Below are 27,640 nucleotides of genomic sequence, written 5' to 3'. Positions count from 1 at the left end.
TAAAATAAGCCATTCATTTAAGGTGCGCCTTATAATCCGGTGCGCCTTATAGTCCGGAAAATACGGTACTGTGTATTTACTCTTGCTTTTGTTTATTGGGTACTATATGTATGAATGTTTACATTTCAAAAATATAGTTTTAACCCTTTCTGGGGAGGGGTTGCAAATTTGCAACAGGTTTAATATAATGAAAAAATTTGAAGTCCAGAGTATCATTTTCTGAAAGTATCAGATTTTTCTCTCTGCAAAAATTTTATTTGGTCCAGAGAGGGTTTTAAATGTCAGTATTTTGTAGTTTACCATATATGCTACACTTTTTTTTGTTTTTTTTCCCCCTCATTGAACAGAAATGAAAGCGCTCATTGTGGAGGAGGCATAAAGCTACTTTCACTGTTTTTCTATCTCCTTTTAAAAGGGAGGAAGGGGAAGGCGGGGGTGGTCCCGCCAGGAGGGACGTTCCAGGTCACACACCAAGCCCGCATTTCTCCACCCGAGACGTACGCTCGGCGACCGGCGACGCGAACGGAGGGCCGGTGACATCGGCAGTTTAGTTTCTACGCGCGTCATCCACGTCTCCATTCAAGTGTACCAGTTACAGTGAGTCTATTATCAGCTCACACGCGCCGCAAGCGCCCGTTGAATGACGCGGTCGGACGGTCCGCCCCCTTCGGAGCGCCGAGGCGCTTTCGGCCAATCACACGATGAGGGAATCCCGGCTGAGAAGAGTCCCCTGCTGAGGATTAAGAAAAAAAAAAAAAAGGAATGAATAAATACAATTTCAAAATAAATGAAGACATTCCCAGGTTAGGCCACACGGTGTTATAGTGGTGAACGGGAACCCGGGACCAACAACGCTTCAACTTGTGTCGTAATCATTCAAAATTGGGCAAACGTGATAAATATGCAATTTGGACCCCTTGAATGTTGAAGAGCGATTAGCCCAATGTTGAAATGGGGGGTAGATGTTAGTGAAGGTTGGGGGAGTTGGATGCAGACCAGAAAATTCTACCTAGTTTTCATTCTGGAAGCATGCAAACCTGACCTGTCAAAGGTAAAAACAAAAATATCGTTATACACTGAAAATCGGGACATATTCTACGGTATTTAAAAGGGGAAATCCAGTGCTTCGCATGACCATTTCATTCTCTTTTGATCTTTCCTCTGTTTGTATGTGTTGCTGCTAAATTTGTGTTAAAACAACAATTCCATGAAGGCTTTAAATAACTACAACATGTACGCTAACCTCAGTCTACGTTATCATTAGTTAGCAAGATTCCGTACGGATTGAACATTTAAGTGTTTAAATATAAAGTGTTCCATTCCCTCTCTTCTTATGTGCCAGTTTTATTTTCTACGTTGTAGACGTTACCTATTGCAGGTGGGTCGGGGACACGTTCCCCAAGGACGACGATTTCATCAATCTTATCAGTTAACTGCGTCTGCATCGAGGCCTAGCAGCTATAACTCACCACTTTCCGAGCTTTGTCTCTGGTCTCCCCACGGCGATTGAGCGGGGAAGCAGGAGCAGGAGGTTGCGGCGAGCGGGTGCGCGTCGGGAGGGGCCGCGGAGACGGCCTGCCGTTCCGGCTTCGCTCCGGATCCGAGTAAAGGGCCGGTGAGTGGGCTTCGGGCCTGTCGCTAGGCGACCTGCTGCAGTGGCGGCCGGACTCCCCGCTGCTCTTTTTCGAGCTTCCCTTTGAGGGTGTGTCCGAATCGTCCTCTCCCCGGGTGCCCGGCTTCCCCTGGACGACTTCTCGTAACTTAGCTTTACGCTCCAAAAGGCTGTTCAGGAACGCGCCGTCGTAGTCTTTCTCTTGAGAAGAAGTCGACGGCGGACTCACGTTGGGAGGCGGCGAGGCAGAACGCTCATTTCCCCAGGTGCCCCGCCCCTTTTTCGGGGATGGAAGTGGGCTTATGTTGTGCCCATGTTTCTTCTTTCTTCTGGGTCGGTCTTCGCGGTCGCTGCCGTCTCTGAGCTCATTGCGGTCATCGTAGCGGTGCCGCGGCGGACCGTGCCGATACGAAGGGTAACGGCTGAACTCCTGATGCTCTGGCTCGTCGTCCTCGTCGTCCCTGTTTTCCCCTCGTCTGCGTCCTCTTTGCTTGTAGGTAGCGGCAAACTCTTCCAGTTCGTCCAGCGAGCCAGTCCGTCCCCCGGTGTGGTAGGTCTTTCTTTCCAGATGTTCCGAACGAGGGTTCCACCTGCAAAATATCGGAACGTGACGAGGAGGGACAAAAACAAACCCGATTAAAGTGTAGACCTGACGCTTTTCCTCAGTTTTGTAAGTGTCCTAGCTTATTGATATCATATAATCGGAAACACGATAGGCAGCTAGCTAACGAATGGCATTCATGTTGCGTTGTTATAACCTTGTAAGCAACAGATATTTGAACACAAACTGGAGAACAAATATCCTTCATTGTCTGGAAAAAACGGCTGATACATATTAGTGCAGCTGACTGACGACTGACCGTCTTCATCAATTGTACATCTGCATGTCTGTATAATACTGCCCCCCGGTGGCAAGGTCACCCACACCCGAAGGAGCAGCCATTGAGTCGAAGCAAAAAAGCGGTTACAAAAACTTGAGAATTTTTTTTTTTTTAACATTCTATTTCATTTTAATTTGTGCATGTTTTTATAAATTACAGTACTGAAGAGTGTCATTTTTTCTCAATGGGGTAAAGATGACTTGAGATAAGAGTGTTTTGAGTTATGGAGTGAGGGGGCGGGAATTCATTTAATCAGGTGATTCTTCTTATTTCCCTTTCGGCTTGTTCCGTTAGGGGTCGCCACAGCTCGTCATCTTTTTCCATCTTAGCTCCTGCATCTCCTGCATCTTCCTCTCTAACTCCCAAGTGCCCTCATGTCCTCCCTCACCACATCCACCAACCTTCTCTTTGGTCTTCCTCTCGCCCTTTTGCCTGGCAGTTCCATCCTCAGCACTCTTCTAACCAATATACTCACTCTCTCGTCTCTGGACATGTCCAAACCATCGAAGTCTGCTCCCTCTAACCTTGTCTCCAAAACATCCAACTTTAGCTGCCTCTCTAACGAGCTCATTTCTAATACTATCAAACCTGCTCACTCCGAGTGAGAACCTCAACATCTTCATTTCTTCTTCCGGTTGTTTCTTCAGTGCAACCGTCTCTAATCCGTACATCATGGCTGGCCTTACCACTGTTTCATAAACTTTGCCCTTCATCCTAGCGGAGACTCTTCTGTCACATAACACACCAGACACCTTGTTCCAACCTGCTTGGACCCGTTTCTTCACTTCCTGACCACACTCTCCATTGCTCTGTATTGTTGACCCCAAGTATCTGAAGTCGTCCACCCTCGCTATCTCTTCTCCCTGGAGCTTCACTCTTTCCCCTCCGCCCCTCTCATTCACGCACATATTTTGTTTTACTTCGGCTAATCTTCATTCCTCTCCTTTCCAGTGCATGTCTCCATCTTTCCAATTGTTCCTCTGCATGCTCCCTGCTTTCACTGCGGTTCCCAATATCATCTGCGAACATCATAGTCCTAGGGGAATCCAGTCTAACCTCGTCTATCAGCCTATCCATTACTACCGCAAACAGGAAGGGGCTCAGGGCGGATCCCTGATGCAGTCCCACCTCCACCTTAAGTTCTTCTGTCACACCTAGGGCAGAATCGCCTTATCTAATTGAAAAAAGTAGTTTTCTGCCATATTGTGGTACTTACAGGCCATTCCAAACCGTTTTGGGTTTCACATCATACACTCTGGGATTGAAATTCTTGAAATGTCACCCAAACGCCCATCCCTGACCTGATCCATTTGCCTCGCCATACCTGTTGTGGCGGTTCTCTTCACTGTGGTTCTGTTGCCGAGCATCACGTATGTGCCTTCGAGACTGGGAAGAGGGAGGAGGGTCGTCGCTGTAGCGGCGTGGCGGGAGGGAATCCTCTGCACAGTGACGGGGTTCTGACTCAGGGTCCTGGCGATAACGCTGTGGTGAAGAAGGGGCGTCGTCACGGAAGCGCTGCGGCTCCGGACTGCAGTTGTCCCGGTATCGTCTCGGTTCGGGTTGAAGATCGACATCCGGAATGGGCGGAAGTGCTTTCTTCTGGACCTTCCGGAATGTCGGGCGAAAAGCGGTTTCTCCTTCGTGGAGGGAACTCAGTTCGGACACGCCACAGGCTGAATTGGTACAAATGAATACATGGATGGAATCGCATTACTTCAAAAGCATATTTTAGATTAGATTTAATCGATGAAAAGAAAGAGAGAGAGAGAGAGAAAGTGCGAGAGCTCAAACATATTTGAAGGAGCAAATCTGCCAGCCAAGCATACATGCAAGTTTGGATATTAGAATGATCAACGAGGCAGAATTTTTGAATCCAGAGAAATGTGCAAAGACATACCTAATAAGATAATAAGCGATATGAAAAAGATTATTCCAGCAGGCGCTAGCCAAGATTACATGAGCATGCTACAGAAATCTCTTTCATGCACATGGACGGGTTTCTGCCGCTTACACTGGTGGCTGTTGGACCTGGCAGGGTTGAAGTGAGCCAGTTGGTTCTCTACATATTGTAGAACCCTGAGGGAGTCCTGGTCCTGGGATGAGGGCAAGCGGTAGGGAGCACCTAAAGCATGTATTGGAACTGGACATAAACACTGGTTCCCATCAGCACTGGGACCTCTTCTTCATTTTTATTGTTTTTTTTTTTTTTTGGTATATGAAACTTTGTGTTTGGTGCCTTCGCTTGACTTCGCTAATATTAGCTGTCGTTGAATTAGAATTAAATCAGAGTACCGTAATTCTCGGCCTACAGAGCTCACATGGCTACAAGCCTCACCGAGCACATTTGTAAAGGAAATATCATTTGGTACAAAAGATACAAGTGCCCACATTGAAACTCGAGATATTTACAAAGAAAGACGGTACACAGAGAGTTTAACGCTAGCACCACCGTGCTAACGCCAATACTAGCGCCAACGCACTAATGCTAATGCTGGCGCCGCCGTGCTAACAGGGACAGTTAAAAAAAAAAACAAAAAACGGTAAAAATCACTGTGACACGGCAGTAGCACGCTAGCACAGCGCTAACAGGGCCGGACCGGTAAAAGTCACTTCCTCGGCACATATATTCCAAATTAGCTCCATCACCGCATAAACCGCAGGGTTGAAAGCTTGTGAAAAAAGTCGAGGTTTATTGGCCGGAAATTACGGTACTCACTAAATGTTAGAGATTGCAGTACTGGGCTTTTAGCCAAAATTTCACAATGAACCTAAAATACGCAACTAGCTCTAGAGGTGAAATTAAATCCACATGCATCTAAACTTTTGAACGCACGTCAAACTTTTCAATGGGAAATTTCTGTCACCCCAAGTTTTTGTGAGTACTGCGATGTCATTTCAATAATCTTGTATTCAGGTAGAAGTGAGTATGACTTACTTGCTGTGAGTAGACTACCATCTGACGGGGGGACGGATGACATCTGTTCCACCAGGGACGGGGGCGCAATGGGTACCATGGCCGGTACGCCAGAAACAAAGTATGGCGGGTACGCCAGCGTCTGCAGGTTTGAGGTTCCCGTCTTTATACCCTTACCTGCCTCGTACACTAATAAAAACCAAGACAGAACGTGATTGGTTATCTCCTAAACTAGATCCAAAGGATGTTGGGTAAATGCTCGACGGGCTCGCCGTATTGCATCGGGTTCACTCCGTTTGTGCGTTTGCGCTCACAATGCTTGGGGCAGCAGCAAGTGTCCGGGCAGCAGCAGCAGCTGACGTAGCAGCAGCACGAGTGCGGACAACACTGACACCAACAAACGCCAACCAACAGGAGGAATAGCACGCTGCCCAGTGCCACGGCGCCCACAAAAACCCACTCTGGAAGACAATAAACACGAGAAATGAGTTCGGACACGCAGAGGAATATTCCAGTAAGAAGTGCACTATAGTCAGCATTTGAGTGAGACCTTTTAATTTCATAAATCTTTACATATTGTTCATTTTCCGTGCATCGCATTGTATGTTCCAAGTCTGAAAGTGAAATTGGAAAAAAAAAAAAAAAAAAAAAAAATCAACTGCATTTTCCACGATACATCCTCTCTAAGGCAAAAAGAGGACTGACAAATTATGTTTGTCGGATCTGCAGAAGAATAATAATCATCTTTTAATGTTGGGCACAGTTTTGTTTCCCCTCAGTCTTTAAAAGGTCTACTGTCATGAAATGCATGATTTTTAGTATGTTATGAATTAAAAAAAAAAGGCAGCCGGAATGGACCCATCCGTTTTTTCCACCACAAAACATAATTTTGACATATATGGCTTTTTGTAACTCCCGCCATGAAAATCCTCTCGAGGGATTTGTTTTCGAGAAAAAGCAGGAAGTGACGTTAACAGCAGCAGCACACTCAGGCGGTCTCGTGCGTTTATACGAGTTTTACCTGCTCGAAGGTAGCTCGTTGTTCCTTCGTGTGAGCCAAAATGCCGGCTCGTTGTATTGCTGGATAGTGTTCGAACACTTGGGAGGATGAATTTACTCTTCAAACTTTTAAAAAAGACCCGGTTTGTTGTGAAAAATGGATTGCACGGGTGCAAAGGGTGAGAGCTTTGTGGGTTCTAAATGACAGGTAGGTATGTATAGAGATACTAAAAAAAAAAAAAAACAGTTGGGGGGGGTCATAATCCTCTCATAACGTAACAAAAGATCCACATAAGTAAATCAGTGTCAAATGTGGAAGGGCGGACCTAAATGCAGGACTCCAAGACGAGGACATGATGTTCAATGGGTTTTATGATAAACGAGAGTTGTGCATGACAACACAGTCCAAGACGGCAGGATCCAAAACACAAGAAACAATGTCCGATAACTATGAGTCAACTAAAGAGCATAACCAAAAGCGTGACTGGACTATAATGGCACAGGTGGAGTGCTGGATGCAGGAAAGCATCCGCAACGAACTGGCGAATGCCAGTGACAAAACTACAACTTAAATATATTGTCTGATCACAGTCCCTCATGTAACACAGCTGTGACCGGCGACAGGCGTCAGAGATGAAAGCGCTCGGAGCGGTGGCCAGGCCACGCCCCTCTTGGCCTTGTGGATCGCCGCAAGGCCGGGCCCGCCGTTAGGAGGTGAATCAGGCGGGGAGGTGGTCTGGCCGGGCTCTCCCCCCACCGGCCACCAGTGTCTGGGCACCCCACTTCGCACGTGGCGACGGCTTCTGCGTCAGCTCGCTCGCCACGGTTCGCTCGCCAGCGACGGCTTATTCGCCGGTGACGCCTTCTGCGTTGGCCGCGTGCGGGAGGAGAAAGGAGCTCTCCCCCTCTGCCCGGCATTGGTCCTCCTGAGTACGCTACAGACTGTCAGAGAGTCTGTTGTTAGTTAGAAGTGATCCACGTATCATTAAAATATGGCTCGAAACGATCGGGTAATATTGCCCAGGTCACTTCACTGGATCGTGACATGTTTTGTTCTTCGAAAAGAGCTTCCGTGTTCCATAGCGAGTTGCCCGTACGTGTTTTCAACGGCGAATGTCCCGGTGTAACATCTGCTGATGATGTCGCAGGCAATGTGGCGACCACTTGGATGTCGAGTGAGACTTCGTATAAACATTGAAGTGAATAATGTTATATGTAGTTTTCATTACAATATCTGTTTTGGAATGTTAATAGGCATGACAGTGGAGCTTTAAGCCATTCATTTAGTGGACACAACAAGCACACTGTTCGTTGCACACACTGGACCATGGGGGGGCTAATTAAGCTCAGGGTACTCAAGTCTTGTGAAAAGAAACCTGGTCCAAGAGACACAATTAGGTCAAAGGGGAAATCCAGTGCATTGCATGAACAGCGTATCCAATAGGTCATGTAATATGTACCCTATTTTGACAATATAATGTTAAATCCTCTCTCATTTAATAGTGTTTTGAGAAGATTTTTGTCGACAATTACGAATTTTCAGGAGCGCTGCCATTTTCGCCAGTCACATGACCTACGAGGGCGGCAGTCACGTGTACCATGCCGCGGCAAAGTTTCGATTACGTGGGAAATCGATTTCTCGGATTTATCCTCATCTGGTGAAGAAATAGCAGTATCGGTTGACTGGGAAGACGGAGGAATACTTCCATACAGATTTGAACCTGTGGCTGTAAATGGTGAATATTCGGCTGGTTCTTCGGGCGGAATGACGCGGAGTCTGACTACTCGGAGGCCTACGCGCCGGGAAATAGGTGCGTAAACAAAGGCCCCCGGGAGTTCTGGGCCAGCAGGTGCAGATGGTTCTTCGGACGGGAATGACGCGGAATCTGACGAGCGAGCGCCGGTGGCGGACCGTGAGACGAGCTTCCAGGCGGCGGAGGCCGTTAGCCCCGGACGCCAAAGCGAGGCTCTCATTTAATAGTGTTTTGAGAACATTTTTAGCTAGGCTAAAGGCCTCCGCCGCCACCGAAGCTCGGCTAACGGCCTACCCGGATGTCAAAGCACGGCTCGCGGACTGCCGCCGGAGCTCGCGGCCCGCCGGCGGAGGCCTTTAGCCAAGCTTCGGTGGCGGCGGAGGCCTTTAGCCTAGCTAAAAATGTTCTCAAAACACTATTAAATGAGAGAGGAATTAACATCACATTGTCAAAATAGGGTACATATAATATGAACTATTGGAGACACTGTTCATGCAAATTACTGGATTTCCCCTTTAAGAACTATTGAAAAAAAAAAAAAAACTAGTAATACAAAAAAAAAAAAGTTTGGGCGTACTGAGTGCTGATGATTACACTTTCATTCAGCGAGCAGATAAACGCCATGTAGACAAAATGTCTCCGGAGTCAGAAAGGGAAGGAGGAGTCAGATAAGGACGTTCTAACTAGCAAGCACAACAATATCTCTTTAAATGCGCACATGCACAGAAAGGAAACCCGATTTAGCTACAGGAAGGAAAGGAAGGGGTCACGCTGCTGTTTGCACAAATGCGTTTGTAATGGGATCTCATTAACAAACATCACCGCACGCATCCACTCCAAAGATAAGATTCCAGTCAACTTTTTTTTTGCGTGACCGAATTAATCCACGTCATGTTGTCCGACGCATCTATAGATTCATCCACAAGCACCGCACTATTTATTATGTACGTAATGTCACATAAATAAAAGTCCCTCCTTGTGGATTGTTATGTTTCCACTGCGGCATTTGAACCGATGAGATAGCGGGCAAACCACAAACATAAATACACCTTGAATGACCATAATCGCTGTTTTCCAGCACAGCTCATCAGGGAGATTCGTGTGGGGGGTTTAAACAGACGTCAAAATTGGACTTCGGCACACTTTTAAAAAAATTACATGGACATTTCTTGAACTAAAAGTTATAGACAACTGAAATGTACTTAAAATATGGACTGTAATAGATTTAACAATACAAGTTTAAACAGTCTATTTGCATTTCAACAAATCTAATTCCATCCATCCGTTTTCTTTGCTGCTTATCCTCACAAGAGTCGTGGAGAGTGCTGGAGTCTACCCCAGCTGTCAACGGGTGTGGGGGGGTACACACTGAACTGGTTGCCATGGAGACAAACATCCACACTAACAATCAACCGTATTAACCCCCAATCGTGGCTCCAAAGAAGGCAAGATGCTCGTTTAAAGTTATTCTGCACTTTTGTTAATAAAAAAAAAAGTTTAAAAGGCTGGGGGCCGAGTCGCTACAGATTCGGCTATGCACTCCCAGCCTTGCATACTCTACTACTAAAGCATACATTTTAAGCAAAAACTACACATATTTCTTACATTATTTTATCATATAAAGTATTTAAACTATACATGTATTTCTACTATGCAGTTTATTGTCAGGAAAAGCTAAAAAAAAATGCATTAGAGAGCCAAATTATTTAAGGCTTGGAACGCATTATTTCTTTTTCCATTCATTGTACTGGGAATCATCGATTCGGTTTTTGAACAATTCACTTTTCGAACCGTTTTCTGATACGGATTGTGGTCGAGAACCGAGGCGTCACTCTAACTCCCAAAATCCCATGACATAGCAAAAGAATTGAGACATAAAATTAGAAATGCACGATTTGAAAATCTGAAGACAGACGTAGAAATGGCGAGGGACGACCGTACAGCCATATGCTGATTTAGAAGACCAGAAAAGATTTACACGTTACAAGCTGTGGTTAGGATTTTTTATTTTTTTTGCACTGTGCTGTAAGCCAAGACTGAAGGAAAAAAAAGTCGCATTTTAGATATGGTCATGTCCTTGGACGTGGCGAAGGATAGTGACCTATTCTGCATGGATACCTACTTATGACAAAACTAAAATGTTTATATTCATGCTTGAATATGATATCTCTCTGTTACCAGTAGTTCCCCAGACAATAATAATTCCTATGGAAACTTTACAATTCGGAATATACTATTTCCAAAACTCTCCATTTTAAACCTCCATTGGAAATTTCTGGAAAATTATCAGAATTTATTTTTTTTTCCCCTTTGCATCCCTAAATACAGTACTGATAACGATTATGTAGTGTTTCTATAACTATTAAAGAAAATATATTTTTGAGGTTACAAAAACTAAATACCGTTTAGTGAACTGCAATAATTATCCTATTTAAATATTAATTTATTTTAGGATTAGTTTACTACCAACATGAGGCCATTAACATATCTGGTTCAAATGATGCCATTCAGATGTTTCTGCTATAATTTCATGTATGATTTTTCGCTCAGTTAATGTAAGCACAGATGCGGAACAGTTCGTGTTAGTGTGAGTGAAAGGGAAGCGGGTGAGGGTGGGGATCCATTCTTCCCCTACCTGGCATAATCTTCAATTCAAAATCAGGCAGCAAATCTCCAGGCGCACCTGAGAAACCTGGCGAGAGACAGAGCACACGTGAAGGAGGAGAGGAAAGGGAATGGAGTGCAAAGAAAGTTAGCGCTGCGGCAGCATGCGTCAAGACCATTCGGAAGAGAAGCGATCGAACACAATCACTGGCCACCTTATTAGGGACACCAGCCTTTGGGATCCACTATAAATGCTCTCAGAAATTTAGAAAGATAATTTAGATTGTTTGTATTCAAATATAGGCGGCACGGTGGATCAGCTGGTTCAGTGTTGACCTCACAGTTCTGAGGTCCCGGGTTCAATCCCGGACCCGCCTGTGTGGAGTTTGCCGCGTGGTTTTTCTCCGGGCACTCCGGTTTCCTCCCACATCCCAAAAACATGCAACATTAATTGGACACTCTAAATTGCCCGTAGGTGTGAATGTAACGGCGACTGTTTGTCTCGATGTGCCCTGCCATTGGCTGGCAACCAGTTCAGGGTGCACAGCTGGGATAGGCTCCAGTACTCTCCGTGACCCTCGTGAGGATAGGCGGCTAAGAAAATGGATGCATATATATATATACACACACACACACACACACACACACGAGTGTATACTGTTGAATTATTTACAAATGTTTTTTTTTTTATTTATCTGTTCTTTTCTCTTGGTTATAGTTTTTTTCACGTTAATTTTGCGCTTCTATTTTTTGAAAATTTTGAAATGACTTGTTTTTTCTTCCTCTGTGTTAACTATAAAAAAAAAAAAATTCTGCATTTATGTATGTCTGACCACATTGTACAACTACAGTTGAAACTAAATGTTTACATTAAAAACATCCTTTTTTTTTTCTTCATTTTTTCACAGGAAATCAGACGAAACCTTTCCAGCTGTAGGTCAGTTAGGGTTACCAAAATTATTTTTTGCATTATTATTTGCGAAATGATGGAATAATGAGATCCTATTTAAAGCATTTTTCTTTCTTTTTTTTCAATCCTTCCATCCATTTTCCAAGCCAATTATCCTCACAAGTGTCACGTGAGTGCTGGAACCTATCCCAGCTAATTTCTGGCAAATTTAAATAAAAAACCACAACATCCATCCATCCCATTTCTTAGTCACTTGTCCTCACGAGGGTCGCAGGAGTGCTGGAGCCTATCCCAGCTGTCGTCGGGCAGGAGGCGGGGTTACACCCTGAACTGGTCGTCAGCCAATCGCAGGGCACATTAAGACAAGCAGCCGCACTCACAATCTCACCTAGGGGCAATTTAGAGTGTCCAGTTATTGTTCATGTTTTTGGGATGTGGGAGGAAACCGAAGTGCCCGGAGAAAACCCACACGGGCACGGGGAGAAGATGCAAACTCCACACAGGAGTGGCGGGATTGAACCAGGGACCTCAGAACTGTGAGGCCGACGCTTTACCAACTGAGTCGCCATTACATAAAAAAACAAAAAATGCAATTTGTGTGGAGAGAGAGAGATTATCACGTGTGAAAAGGTTATCCGACATCCCGAAATGTCCCTCACAGCGCCCACTAGTAAAAATGCAATAAAATTTAATTTTTTACTGACTGGAATGTCACCAAGGAGAAAAAAAAGCAAAAATGATAAAATATTACAAAAACCTCCAATTCCCAATATTGTTAAGATTAGTGTGCGTCCTCAGATTTGTCATTGTTTACCAAAATGACCATAATGATATTTGTAAAGGCAGCATTTATATTGGATCACATCATATTGTACAAGAGTCCGTTAACGCGGCTGGATGCAGACAAAGGCGGTGGAAAAGGATCAGCATGCGCCATTGCACTCGCATTTCCAAATGGATGCAATGGAAATGTAATCAAAGCAGATCGATTGTTTGATTTGTGAAAATATCATAGAAGTGATGAGGGCTGCGGTGGGAGTTATTACAAGCACAGCTGCAAATATCATCGGTGGCACAAATGGGCTGGCTGCATGGGGACATTTTGCTTAAAGATGAAGCTAAAGACCTTTCTTTTAATGACTTGAGGAGTTTGCGTGGTGTGCAAGTCCTTTGGGGCTTTCAGGTGACATTTCAGGGAGAACCTCAAATGTAGTATAACCTTTAAAAGTTAAATTAATTAGATCTTATTTTCAAACTCTTAAATGCAACATCTTCACCTTTTTGTAAGTACTGTAATTTCCGGCCTTTTTTCACACGCTTTCAACCCTGCGGTTTATGCGGTGATGCGGTTAATTTGTGCATTTTTTCCAACGGCCGCAAGGGGGAACTCGAGCGGAAAAGGTCAGAGTGAGACCAGTGGAATATATGTGCTGAGGAAGTGACTTTTACCTGTAAGTTTTTTTTTTTTTTAACCAGCACTGTTAGCTCTGCGCTAGTGTTAGCGCTGTGCTAGCTTGTTGCCGCTGTGTTACTACTGTGTGTCAGTGATTTTTACTGGAATGTTTTTTTTTAACCGGCCCTGTTAGCGCAGCGCTACCGTTAACACTAGCGTGTTGCTGCTGTGTGACTGCTGAGTCTCAGTGATTTAGGTACAGTGTATCTTTTTTTTAAACAGGTCCTGTTACCGCTGGGCTAGCGTGTTGCCGTGTGTTACTGCCGTGTCTCAGTGATTTTTACCGGTATGTTTTTTTTTTTTTTTAACCAGCCCTGTTAGCGCCGTGCTAGCGTGCTACTGCTAAATCTCAGTGATTTAGGTACAATGTACGTTTTTTTTTAAACTAGTCTTGTTAGTGCTGTGCTACCGTCATGCTACCGTGTAGCTACCTCAGCTGTTTTTTTTTTTTTTTTTTAACCAGCCCTGTTCGTGCTACTGTATTGTTGCTATGTTAAGCTAAGCTAAGGTATTTAAAGTTTGAAAACTTTGTACCTTGTAAATATCTCGTGTTTTAATGTGGGTTTCAATGTGGGGACTTGCGGCTTATACACAGGTGCGGCTTATGTATGTACCAAATGGTATTTCCTTTACAAATGACACTGGGTGAGGCTTATAATCAGGTGTGTTCCGTAGGCCGGAAATTACAGTAGTCTATACATGAATCAATGTTTTCGTTTCAGGTACAGATACATTGTGTAATCTCAATTTGTCTATATTAGCTTTTTTTTTTTTTTACTCCTTCCTAGCATAGAGGACTTGTTAAATATGAAAGGCCATCACACCAGTGTGTTTTGTCGGTTTTTCTGAGCAGCTGAAGATGCGGGAAAAGCAACAAAGCTTCAAAAGTTGAATGGCAGTAATATGTGTTGCACTGATGCGGAAGCTAGCTGACAGTGGACGTACGGTACCGCCGTCAGCATCTTTCATGGAGGCGCCGAGTGCTCTTTGATGGCTTTGGAAACAAACATAAAAACAACGAGCAAAACCTACTGTATCCGGATTTAGGATACCTCAAATTTACTTTTCTCAGTCCAATCTGTTCATTTGGAATTCCAACACGAGCTCCGTCGCTAGCAGGCTGATGACTCAGTTTAATATTATTCCAAATATGCAGCTTGCTGACTAGACGCAGGATGTATTTGTACACTAACATGTATGCTTTGATAAACTGATGGGAGGAAAGGAGTGCTGACAACATTCATTTGGTTTAATATCAATAAATACAGCTTCAAATGTATTCAAATGACACTATTATGGGTCACTGCGAGGGTGAACTTAAAGTCGGCTTAACAAACAGTACCATTGCCGATATTGTTTAAGTTATATTGAGCAAGTGCGACTGATTCTGGAGGCCCTGGACAGATTTTGACAGACAAAACAATGTGCACTGCAGGATCTGAAACACAATTTTGGGAGTAAATGTAAGTGACTGTTTCTGCAAGGCTCTTTAATGCCACACACAGCTGAAGTTTATTGTCATGTGAGAATTACACATTGCGTATTTAAAACAACCACGCAACTTTATTTTAGCAATCGCTGCTAGTAACACACAATACAAGACACTATAGAGCTCGTGCAGCTATGTCATAAAATCACGTGACTTTTGTTTCCCTCGCCATATTGCCGGTCTAGCAAAGCATTGCTCAATGCTAAGTCGGTTCGCTTCCGCTTGTCTTGGACAACGGGATCTACACATGGATCTGGGGAGTAAGTCGTCGAGATTTACACCTAAAAGTTTGAAAGCGTCTAAAAGTCTGGACGCATACGAAAACGTTGTTGCTGGATCTGTGGTCATCAGGAATAAATCCGGTTTTGACGGCTCGTGAACGCAGTAGCGTGTTGGGCCACACGTTAACCTTTGCTGGAATCCATCGATCTTTTCAGCTAGTATTCAATACAAATACCAATATCTAAATAAAAGACCCCTGGTTTTACACAAACTTGCATTCATTAACATGAACTATGACTATGAAAAAAAACAAAGAGGATGGAGTCGTCTCTACGGAACGTCCACGGAAGCGTATTGCGGGCAAATGGTAACCTCCGTAAACCTCTGCGACAGACAGTTTTTTTTTTTTTTTTTTAATATGCATAGTTCTCAAATGAGCCAACTTGGCATTATAAATACTTTTTCATAATTTGAGATTGAGAAGAATAATTACTACGCTGAAATGAAGCGATCGCTACACAGTCGTGTGGATTCGGTCGGGCACCATCCATCACATTTAATTGCCGAAATCCATCATTATTTTCTCGTCTCTTTAGCTGGTATTCCATAGAATGATCTCTTTGAATATCTGTCTCGTCTGTTGTGACAACCGACAGCACAACGGGTCTCGGGTATTGTAAATATTCTCCTCCGGTTCAACGTCTCCCGCAATGTCGAGCAGCTCTGTTTGACCGGCAATATGGCGCCGTGAAAATGGTGACGTCACGTGGACGAGCTCTATAGATCGTGCATCGATAGCTCGAGTGTTAATACAGCCAAGAAACACTGGAGCAACACGAAGACAAACAACGTAACAATACTCGCAGGCACATACCTACATGCCATTACATAACTGTTGCTTACTTTTCATGTGTCTCTACGTTTGTTCTATACTGCCAACTGCTAGCCAAAGCGCGCACACCAGAAGGAACACTACATGGGGCTGGAACGAATCAATGGCTTTTCCATTTATTGCAACAGGTAAAGATGATTTATGGTACGAACGTTGTGAGTTACAAAGGTGGTCACACAACGACTTCAACTTGTGAGTCAGGGCACCACTATATTCTCTTTGCAGGTTATTTCTTCATCCATTTGTTGTTTATGGATTTATTCACCTTTACACTGAATAGTTCTAAACTAGATTCACGTGTATTGTTTTACATTTGATATGGACCAAAAGGATTTGCATGAATAAATACATACTGGTTTACAGTGATCAATACGAGCTAAGTGACATGGTGTCACCCTCCATCCATTGTTTGACACGATTCTGTCCCGTACCATCTCTGCGTCAAGAACTAGCGCCTATTTTATCACCAGTCCAGACCATTTGCTCATAAAACAAAGAAACCTCTAAACATTCTCAGAGGCCCCAACAGTTGTTATGGAAACAGAAGTGCCTCACATGCCCTACACCGAGACAAGGTGGGAGATTTTACTTTGCAGATTTGCTGAATTCCAGGTCTAGGTCAAGTCAGTAAAATCTTGCCATCTCGATCAAGCTACGGTGTTCTCGTACCCTGTTATGAGATCTGCAAAGCCCAACTCATCATGTGACGTTATTCCAATACATATTTGCAGGGAAATACTGGCGAGTTGCTGATGCGCGTTACACATAAGTCCTCGAGTAGCAGACGGACAAAAGGTTCGGCCTCAGAATGAATGAGAGGACCAAGCCTCTCAACTGTTGCTATGGCGACACTTGGAATCGCACATAAATTGGCTACACTGTCACTGTAAAGTGGGACCAAATACACACAATTCAACTACAGTACACAGACGCCGCAAATCCAAACAGACATGCACAAAAGTGACATTATTTAAGACGCTGGAAAGTACGGTAATTCCCGGCCTACAGAGTGCACTTGGAGATAAGCCTCGGTACACAGAAAGTTGAACGCAGGGGTTACTAACGCGGTGCCCGTGGGCGGATGGTAGCCCGCGAGGATCATATAAGGTGCCCATGAGGTATGTTCTACAAATCCCATGGGCCAATAATTGTTACTATTATCTGTGCTTTAAATTGTGAATCTGACTCGCTTACGTGAATTAAAACTTTAAAATATCTGGAATGTCATTGACTACAATAAATTAAAACGAAAATATTTTATGTACGTGTAATGAACTGCGTCTGAAATTTGCCGCAAACGGGTCACGTAGCCCTTCATACGATCCGTGCTCGCGAAGTAGCCCTCAGCCTCAAAAAGGTTGCCGAGCCCTGGTTTAACGCGAGTGCGGTCGCGCTAACGCTAACACGACTAAGCTAATGCTAACGCGGTGGCGATAATGCTAATGTGGTGGTGCTAACGCTAACACAGTTAAAGCTAACTAGTGTGGCGGATGTGAAAAAAGTCGCGGCTTGTAGGCCGGGAATTATGCTACATTTAAACGTTTGTGAATACATTATCCCGTTAAACGGGTGAAAACTCCTAAAGCATGCAAAGACTGAGAAGTAGAGTACAATTTTGGAAAATACTCTTATTTGGTTTTACACCATTTCAGTTATTTATTTATGTAGTTTCAGTTATTTATGATTTATTCAGTAATAACTATTTGGGGGATGTTTAAATGGCATCACGCTGACCCACTTTAGAGTCCGGCATGAGACACTCCTCCCCCACTATATAAAAACTTGAGTATATTTGTTCACACCAGGAGTTATCCCACACAAGTGCAACATGTATGTAGTTAGCTAGTTAGCTATCCCGTCATCCCTTAGGATAATTTGCTGGCCTGGGTGCTTTAGAGTGCCTCGTTGTTGGCCATAAGTGCGCGCCAAGTCCCAGAGAGAAGGCAGAGCAGCAAGAGAAGAAAAATAATCCGACATGACAGGCATTGTGCAGACCGGGGCATCGTGCTGGCGTGCCTGCTTTTGAGTGCCTCGTTGTCGCGGCATCGAAAAGCCCCACAATGACCCAATGTTGGCCATCTGACACCCACAAAAACTCAATTTTTAAAACTTGTTCTTTATCGGACCGAATTATACAAAGGACAGCAAAATAAGCACAATCAAACAAGGCTTGCGCTTAAATAAAACAAAATGAGTGAGAAGAGTTGCCATGACAACATTCCATTAATTCCAGACATATCAAACTGCTCGTTATAAATCGTCTTATTAACGAGGTTCTATTGTTCTCCTGGTGATGACTCGGTCCACTAAGGAATGCCACATTATGCAACAGTATCGACAGTATTTGGGGTCCAGTATTTGTTTCTTACAAATCCTGGAGCTTGGTACTTAAAGACGAGGTGAACAATGTGTGATGGGATTTCTACTGAAGAGATGCTGGAGTCAGTTGCTGCTAACACACGCTAGTGCGGCCGCTTCATTTCTAGACGGACGAAAGCTTGTTCTCGGAAAGTAGGAGCACCTTACCCAGAACCAGCAACTCCACGGAGGCTTCATTCTGTCCTACCACGTCGTCAGCGATAACCACTTTGCATGTGTACACGCCACTGTCTCCCCACTGGACTTCTGCGATGCGTAAGTCTGCTTCTGCAAGACACCAGAAGTTGAATTTAAACAATCATGAAACTGTCTGTACTTTTTTCAAAATACCAGTCATGGAAAATACGGTGAAGAAAATAAATATTTGAACACCCTGCTCTATTGCAAGTTCTCCCACTTAGAAATCATGGAGGGGTCTGAAATTTTCATCGTTAAGTGCATATTTACTGTGAGAGAGATAATCTAAAAAGAAAAATCCTGAAATCACAATGTATGATTTTTTTTTAACTATTTATTTGTGCGATACAGCTGCAAATAAGTATTTGAACACCTGTGTATCAGCTAGAATCCTGACCCTCAAAGACCTGTTAGTCCGCCTTTACAAGTCCACCTCCGCTCCATGTATTATCCTGAATCAGATGCACCCGTTTGAGGTCTTTAGCTGCATAAAGACGCCTGTCCACCCCATACAATCAGTAAGACTCAAACTTGTAACGCGGCCAAGAACAAAGATCTGTCCAAAGAGACCAGAGACAAAATTGTACAACTCCACACGGATGGAAAGGACTACGGAGAAATTGCCAAGCAGCTTGGTGAAAAATGGTCCAGTGTTGGAGCAATCATTAGAAAATGGAAGATGCTAAACAATCGGAGTGGAGCCCCATGCAAGATATCACCTCATGGGGTCACAGCGATCCTTAGAAAGGTGAGGAATCAGCCCAGGACCACACGACAGGACTTGGTCAATGACCTGAAGAGAGGTGGGACCACCGTTTCCAAGGTGACTGTCGTCATGGTTTGGAATCACGCATGGCACGGAAGGTTCCCCTGCCTAAACCAGCACATGTCAAGACCCGTCTTAAGTTTGCCATTGACCATTTGGATGATACAGACAAGTCACGGGAGAAAGTTTTGCGGTCAGATGAGACCAAAATTGAACTTTTTGGTCATAATTTCACTAACTAACCGTTTTGGGAGGAAGACGAATGATAAGTTCCATCCCAAGAACACCATCACAACTGTGAAGCATGGGGTGGTAGCATCATGCTTTGGGCGAGTATACCTGCACGTGGGACAGGACGACTGCTCTGTATTAAAGGAGAGGATGACCTACATGCACCTACGATGAAAATTTTAGACCCCTCTATGATTGTGTAAGTGGGAGAACTTGCAATATAGCAGGGTGTTCAAATACTTATTCTCTTCACTGTAATAATCCGTTGTACAAAAGATTGAAGAAGAATGGGGAAAAATATGGGAAAGCCTTTTTTACAGCATGTATTTGATATCCTCGGTTACCAGTAAAACACAGTTTTTCTAGTGACCTAAATCGTCATACTAGTGAGGACTTGTTCTAGTACCGTCCTTGGACCTTGATTTGGATATCAAGGATATCGAGCATATCCTCAAACATCTTTCGATAAGTCCGCTTAATGTCTGGTGTATTTTGGCTGGAGAACTATCCACGCAGGACAATACCGGGCTGCTGACTCTATTGTAGGAGGTCAGACATAAAAACAAGAGGCAGGAAACGGGTTGTATTCTTGATTTCCTTTTCCTGTTGGCCAAGGAAGCGGGTGGAGCGCTCCAGATGTGCACCACTTAATGTGGGCAATGTGTCACTTTATACCGCGTGTCCGTTCCGTGATTGGACGTCATATACCTCCTCTAAAACAATATTCATGCCATAAAATCAAAATGTTTTTTTTTGGTCTGTTCATCAGTTAATTCAAATCAGTTAATTTAATTATACTACAGTATATTTTTCCAATATACAGTTGTGCTTCGAGATATGACTTGAGGATGAAAGTAGCACCAACTCTATAATAATATAATGTTGTACTTGACGAACATATTTAATTAATTAAATTAAATATTATGGAAAGATTAAAACTGGCAGCGCGGTGGATCATGCTGGAAATCTCACATTTCTGGGGTCCCGGGTTCGATCCGCGACCCACCTTTGTGGAGTTTGCATGTTCTCCCCGTGCCTGCGTGGGTTTTCTCCGGGCACTCCGGTTTCCTCCACATCCCAAAAACATGCGACATTAATTGGACACTCAAAATTGCCCCTTGGTGACTATGTGTGCGACTGTTTGTCTCGATGTTCCCTGCGATTGGCTTGCGACCAATTCAGGGTGTACCCCGCCTCCTGCCCGTTGACAGCAGGGATAGGCTCCAGCACTCCTTGTGACCCTTGTGAGGATAAGCGGCAAAGAAAATGGATGGATGGATGTTTAGTTTTCCAGTGAACGTTAACATGGAGTGGAGTGAACAGCTTGAAGCATGCACACAGTGCCTCTTATTTGAATCAGCCAAGTGGCTTGTTGTGAAGCTGAGTGAAATAATAATTGTTTGTTTCTTTCGGCTTGTCCCTTTCGGGGTCGCCACAGCGTGTCATCTCAGATGAACGCACATATGTTTGGCACAATTTTTACGCCGGATGCCCTTCCTGACGCAACCCTTCTTAGGGAGTGGAGGCGCCAGTGGGATATGAACCCACAACCCCTGGTTTTCCCAAACCAGCGCCCTCACCACTGAGCTACGGGGCCTCCCTTGAGTGAAATAATAATAATAAGAAGAAATCATTTTTCACATGAAAATGAACTAAAATGCCATTCATCTATTCTAACCTCCTAAGAAAAACAAAAAAAAATGTTGGAATGTTTTTAAAGCAGGGGTGCTCAATATGTCGATCGGCAGTTTTGGTCGATCGCGTGACGGCGTGGCAAAAAACAAAACAAAAAAAACATCTGCCTATTATTCATCCCGTCGCTTGATTCAGGTGTGGCAGATACGTCAATCGCACACACATAAAGAAGGCACGTTCTAGAAATAAATAATAAAACTGCTTGTGCATCATGTTCAAAATCATACAGAGTGCTGCTACTTAGTAATACTGGCAAACGAGTGACATAATAAGCTGCAATAACATCAGAAGTTGTTTTTTTTTTTTTTGCAAAGGATAAAGAATACATGTCAGTGATAATGGTGAGATTATCTGTCTACTTGTTGCTCCACCTCTTGTGGTCAAATATCCATTGCTTGTTAAGTTGAGTTCACTGCGCTCACACAGCCCTCATATGTAGCGTGTACCTTAAGTTTCAGCTAGCAAGTCAAAGCAAAAAAAATAAAATATTAATTATCTTTTATGTCACCTAGTTTTCTTCACAACATGCGCCGCACGGGTTTGATTTGGTATCACATACGCGTGGTCCTTACTGTTGATGATGGAAACATCTCTGTTCTTGTAGTACTCCGACAGAGTTAATGAGGATCCAGAGACGGAGGCCACAGTCCGCACCGTGCGGCCGCTGTCAGAGCAGTCGAGGTAGCTGGCTTTCTTCCCGACGTCGTGGCCCGATCCTCCCATCGGTCCGGCTCCTCCCGAGCCTCCGCTCAGGCTGTCGGAAAGGCGGAAAGAATCCCTCGTGCGGTCCCGGCAGTACGACTTGTAGACCCATTGCACGATGGGCGTTTGTGTGGACACGCTGTTGAACTGGCACGGCAACACCACCGACTGGAACAACACTGCGTACTTCTTCTCATCTTTTACTAACACGTGGACACCACAACACTGCTGCGGGAGGAGACCTTTGGGAGAACAACAGCAAAGTTTCATTTAGTTTATTTTATTTTTTTAGCACTACACCGCGGCTAGTCTTAACATGTTCAAGAAATAACTGGAAATGTACAGTGAAGCTCTCTATAGAAGGCCGTTGAGCAGGAATTCGATATTTTTGACATTCATCTTAAGGTCCATTTACTGACACTCTTGTCACCACTCCCCCCCAAAAAAAAAAATTGGGACATTAGCACACAGTCTACCTAGTATTTATTTTCCCAGTAATAGTACCACTTTTACGACAAGTAGAGTATTGTGTTGCGTTACAAACACGACTGTAATTTCCAATCTACAGAGCGCACCTGATTATAAGCCTCACCCAGTACATTTGTAAAGGAAATACCATTTGGTACGTACATATGCCGCACCTGTGTAAAAGCCGCAAGTGCCAACCCACATTGATAGACGAGATATTTACAAAGAAAGACGGTACACAGAAAGAGTTTTCACAGTTTTAATACCTTAGCCTAGCTTAACAAAGCGACAACACGGTAGCACGAACAGGGCTGGTAAAAAAAACATACCTAAATCACTGAGATGCGGCAGTAACACAGCAGCAACACGCTAGCGTGGCACTAACACCAGCACAGCGTAAAACTAGCACGGTGCTAACAGGGCCGGTTAAAAAAAAACATACCTAAATCACTGAGACGCGGCAGTAACACAGCAGCACCACGCTAGTGCGGCGCTAACACCAGCACGATGATAACAGGGCCAGATTTAAAAAAAAAAAACATACCGGTGAAAATCACTGAGACACGGCAGTAACACAGCAGCAACATGCTAGCGCGGCGCTAACACCAGCCCAGCGTTAACACTAGCCGGATGCTAGCCAGGCCGTTTAAAAAAAAAAAAAAAAAACATACCGGTGAAAATCACTGAGACATGGCAGCAACATGCCAGCACAGTGTTAACGCTAGCAGAGCGGAAACAGGGCCAATTAAAAAAAAAAAAAACATACCGGTAAAGGTCACTTGCTCGGCACATATATTCCACCGATCTCACTCTTACCTTTTCTACTCAAGCGCACCCTTGCGACCGTTAGAAAAGAAATGCACAAATTTTAGCCGCATCATTGCATAAGCCGCAGGGTTGAATGCATGTGAAAAAATGTAGGTCGGAAATTATGATAGTTGGCCTTATCTGGAATGCTGTTTGACTATTGGTTCGATATCCGACTGGAAGGAGGTGGAAACTGAGGAGTTATCAATCCGGAAGGAAAAGGGGCATGTTTTTGAGAGGATGAAGACTACTAGTATGAACAAAGAGTGAAATAGTACATGGACCTTGATTTGTACATCGCTACTATCAAATAAAAACTGCTTTCCAGATAACAACATGCTGAATCTAAAAAAAAAAAAAAAAAAAAAAAACCACTCAGAGAAATGCAAAACAAAACCCGTCCAAGCAAATGCACAGTTTGATGTGCTAAAAAAAACAAGGCCGAGGTGGAATTGCTCATCTCCTGTTGTTGTTTTAAAGCCTGCGAAGCTGAAAGCGCTGGAGTCAAACGATGACCAGGAGCTTGAACTTCAGGAGTAGCAACACACACCCGAGAGGAGCGCATGAAAGAAACGTGATCCCTCACCAAACGGACATCCACACCCAATAACATCTGTGAAAACACCAGGTCCGAGGATCAGGTGCTTGAGGGTGCGCTCACTTCAACGAAGCTTAACATCCCGTCTCCCACACATCCAGAAAACGTGATCCACTCGTGAGCATGTTACATTACGAAACCACAGTACATTACAATCAACTTTTCTGATTTTACGGTGTTTTTCGGTCTGTTTGCTGGCGTTTGGGAGTCCTCGGTCTACGACTGAGATCCGTTCCTAGAGTAGCGACTTAACTCGAATTTCGACCTAAATCGGATTCCACCATAAAAGTCAGAATTTACATCAAAATACTTTGTATAAAAAAAAAACAAATACATTGAAATAAACAAGATGATGTACTTTGCATTACTGCTGGGAGGTGGATGGAGAAGAAGAAGAAGGGGAGGCTGTGCTTAGCTGTCGCGAAGGAACCTGGTCCTCGATCCTCTCAATCCCGACAAGTAACAAAGAACCTCGTTTTGTGATCTTTGTATCCGACATGGGAACGGAACCCTTCACATGCGCTAAAATACGCACTTTGTCTTTAATAACTGTCACCACGGTTGACCGATTGAAGCCTTGGTGGCGTTGGTGTCTCTCCTTTCTCCAATCTTTTTATGATCTTGTGCTTCGTTTCCATGGTAATACATTTTCATATGGCTTTAGAAGCATTGCTAAAAGACACAGCTTTCTTCTTTGGGTGCGATAATGTCTACAAAAAAAGGGCAAAAAATGCAAAGATACTCACTGTGCTGAAACACGGACAAGCATTTGCCAGACAAAATGGCGGACGGGGAAGGGCGTCGTCAAGTCGAAACCTCTTAGGTCGAGACCGTCCTAACCCGACAACTCCCTGTACTTTCCATTTATTCTTTAAAAAGGACCTTCGGTACGGTTAAAATTGTTTTATGATAGTGACTCCCTCACCCTTGAAAAGAATATTTCTCTCTCTCCGTTCAACGTGACAAAAAAATCATTTCCAAATCTAAACAAATCCCATGTTGACGGATGGTGTCCTTCCTTAGAGGTTCCAGTGTTTTGGTCTCCGAGGCAACCGTTTGTAATTCGTCCCGGGATCCCTGATCGTAAAAGTCAAGTGTACAAAAGAAGTACCTTGGAGGGTACCGTACCAGTGACAAGACCACGCCTCAAGATACATTGTCGAACTGTGAAAAATGAGGCTAGAACATCCGTTTTGTATTTTTCTTAGAATGTCTGAAACTAGCATTTTAGAATTGTAGAAATATTTCAGGACCAAACAGGTCGAATGAGAAATCCTACAGGAAGAGCTTTTGCTCTACCTCTTGGACACGCAGCAAGACAGACAGAGGACTGATTCTGCGAGGATCAAGGCCCGTCCAGAGCGACCCACGCTTTATTACTTTTTTAGAACAAAATCCCTCCCGAGGAGAACATGCAAGCAAAAGGACGAGGGTGGGGTGGGGGGGCAGGGGGGGGGGCTATGCAATATTACAAGAGGAGCCAAGAATGTTCAGAAGGTGTGTTGTGAACGTGACAATCTCGAGTCTGACTTAAATCATAAAATATTTCATGTCTGCATGGATGTTGCTACATAGCCACACCGTGTTAAGCAAATATCTTGCTCTTAAAATGGACTGCTCCATTTCAAAAAAAAACAAAATAAAACTTTACTCATTCAATGTAACTGTTAGGGGGAAATAAAAATGTAAAAACACTTTGTTACAGTACACATGTAGAGTTTTGAGGTATCTGTGTTTTTCTTAAATATTTAGTTTTCTGATGAATTTTTGCCTCTACTCCCTACATCCATCCATTTTCTACCGCTTCTCCGGGTCGGGTCGCGGGGTAAGTAGCTTCAGAAGGGATACCCAGACTTCCCTTTCCCCAGCCACTTCTTCTAGCTCTTCCGGAGGGATCCCGAGGTGTTCCCAGGCCAGCCGAGAGAGATAAGTCTCTCAAGCGTGTCCTGGGTCGTCCTCGGGGTCTCTTTCAAGTGGGACATGACCGGAACACCATCCGCGAGGCATCTGGATCAGATGCCCCAGCCACTTCACTTCTCAATGCGGAGGAGCAGCAGCTCGACACTGAGCCCCTCCCTGATGACCGAGCTTCTCACCCTATCTTTAAGGGAGAGTCCGGACACCCTGCGGAGGAAACTCATTTCAACCGCTTGTATCCGGGATCTTGTTCTTTCGGTCACGACCCACAGCTCGTGCCCATAGGTGAGGGTAGGAACGTAGAACAACTGGTAAATTGAGAGCTTTGCCTTTCCCTCTTTACCACAACAGACCGATACAAAGTCCGCATCACTGCAGACACTGCGCCGATCCGTCTCTCGATCTCCCGCTCCATTCTTCCCTCACTTGTGAACAAGACCCCAAGACACTTTGGGCAGGATCTCATCCCCGACCCGGAGAGGGCACGCCACCTTTTTCCGACAGAGGCCCATGGTCTCAGATTTGTAGGTGCCGATTCTTATCCCAGCCGCTTCACACTCTGCTGCGAACCGCTCCAGTGAGAGCTGGAGATCACGGCTTGATGAAGCCCAACAGAACCACATCATCTGCAAAGAGCAGAGATGCGATGTTGAGGCCACCAAACCGGACACCCTCTACGCCTCCTCTGAGCCTCAAAATTCTGTCCGTAAAAGTTGTGAACAAAATTGGTGACAACGGGCAGCCTTGGCGGAGTCCAACTCTCACCGGAAACGAGTGAGACTTATTGCCGACAATAAAAACAAAAATATCTGTACTTTCTTCTGGTTAAGGCCTTTCCATAACAGAGTTAGCGGAGCGCAGCACCCCGCTGACAAACCTCACTCCCACAATTCCCCGAATTGTCTGCAAAGTTATTTCAGATTGCTATCAGCGAAAGATTTTGTTGGCCTTGTACAGTCGACGTAATGGAGGAAACGGAGGAAGCAATGATTTAGTATATTCACTGTCACAGTTTCTCATGCTTTGGGACACACGAAAAAAAGAGAAGCGGTCGACCAAATCAGTGGGAAACGCCGCCAGGCTACTTCCTGGTAACCCGCTAAGTGACTAACCACAGAGAATTGTGTGATTTTTTTTAAATTTTTTTCAGCTCCAATAATTACTGGAGGCTGAAAACAAAACACGAAATGTATTTTTTAATGTTATTATTAATTAATTTCGCTTTTTTTCCTGTCAGTTAATATGCCTGACTAGCTTGTCATAATTTAGCTAGCACCAATGCTCATTTGAGGACAACAAGGAATATACATGTTTTTAAAAAGAGGGAAACAATTGTGTGTGCAGAAAGTTGTTTTTTTGGGGGCCGTGGGGGAATAAAGTTATTATAATGGGTGTAGTACATATGTATTTTACAGTAATATTATTGTTCTACACAATTGGGAGTTCACGCAGTGCTTCAGTCATTTTAGACTGCTGTATTTGTCCTTCAACTTCACAATAGTTTACTTTTTTTTTTTTTTAAATTCCCCGTCTCAGTCACTCCCAAAATTTACCAAAAGGGAGGGATCGAACCATATAAATCCATCTGGAGTCAGTCAGACCGTTTTTAATCCACAACTTCCCAACTCGGATTATTCACCCTTGATTTAGTTTTAGCACAGGTTACTACACAGTTTGCAGGCCATTAAGAAAACTTAAATTCCACTTGATTTACAAACTTTCAAAATCACTGAGCTCTGAGGAAAAAAAAAATACGAACGTTTGTACACGGATAATTTGAAACGGGACAATCCGGGTCGAGAGGAAACCTTCCATTTGAGCAAAAAAAAAAAAAAAAAAAATATTGATTTTGTTCTTTAAAAGTAGTTACTGGTTGAATCTGTCAACCACTGAAGCGTACACTGTCGAATTTTTACGGAGTGAACCTGCTCCTTCGACTTACCTGCTAAAAAAGCGACCAAGATCCACCACTTGGGTATGAAAAACAAACTCCAGACGCTCTGGCCGAGTTCCATTTCGTCCAAGTCGATGATGCGCGCTACTCTCTTTCGTTTCATCCTGGATTTCACTTCTTTTTTCTTTTTTTTAAACTCATCCGATCTCGAGACGTCGCCGCACTGACTGAGTGGCACATAACGGGTCTCAAAGCGTAAAGTACCTAGCAAAACAA

The 27,640-nt window shown here is 44.0% G+C and overlaps 1 protein-coding gene and 1 non-coding gene across 7 annotated transcripts; both read right to left on the bottom strand.

Moving 5' to 3' along the window:
• Positions 1–393: 393 nt before the first annotated feature.
• LOC133498116 (immunoglobulin-like domain-containing receptor 2) lies at positions 394–27,640 on the bottom strand. Of its 6 annotated transcripts, none has more exons than XM_061814572.1 (10): positions 27,413–27,640; positions 21,551–21,922; positions 18,257–18,376; positions 10,796–10,852; positions 5,722–5,868; positions 5,429–5,596; positions 4,505–4,633; positions 3,818–4,166; positions 1,470–2,202; positions 394–733 (listed from the first exon to the last, which is right to left on the bottom strand). In XM_061814572.1, the coding sequence occupies exons 1-10, from the start codon at positions 27,525–27,527 to the stop codon at positions 695–697; spliced, it is 2,229 nt and encodes a 742-aa protein (XP_061670556.1). In that variant the 5' UTR covers positions 27,528–27,640; the 3' UTR covers positions 394–694. The 6 variants fall into 6 exon arrangements, with proteins under 6 accessions (XP_061670556.1, XP_061670557.1, XP_061670558.1 ...); XM_061814573.1 differs by having other exon boundaries at positions 394–730; XM_061814574.1 differs by having other exon boundaries at positions 4,505–4,615.
• Positions 20,807–20,880, bottom strand: trnap-ggg (transfer RNA proline (anticodon GGG)). Its single transcript has one exon. It is a non-coding gene; the product is annotated as a tRNA-Pro (tRNA).

Source organism: Syngnathoides biaculeatus, chromosome 3, assembly GCF_019802595.1.
Source record: "Syngnathoides biaculeatus isolate LvHL_M chromosome 3, ASM1980259v1, whole genome shotgun sequence".
Classification (NCBI taxonomy): Eukaryota; Metazoa; Chordata; class Actinopteri; order Syngnathiformes; family Syngnathidae; genus Syngnathoides; species Syngnathoides biaculeatus.
Note: the sequence above shows the minus strand (reverse complement) of the source record. Positions and strands in the feature narration are given on the sequence as shown.

Bases quoted from the DNA above. Each gene is read 5' to 3' on its own strand.
- LOC133498116 (XM_061814572.1), bottom strand. From the start codon at position 27,527: ATGAAACGAAAGAGAGTAGCGCGCATCATCGACTTGGACGAAATGGAA. The intron at 10,853-18,256 runs GTAAGGTGCTCC...GTCTCTCGCCAG, and splicing joins CGTGGAGTTGCTGGTTCTGG to GTTTCTCAGGTGCGCCTGGA. The intron at 4,634-5,428 runs GTAAGTCATACT...GTTTATGTCCAG, and splicing joins TGGTAGTCTACTCACAGCAA to TTCCAATACATGCTTTAGGT.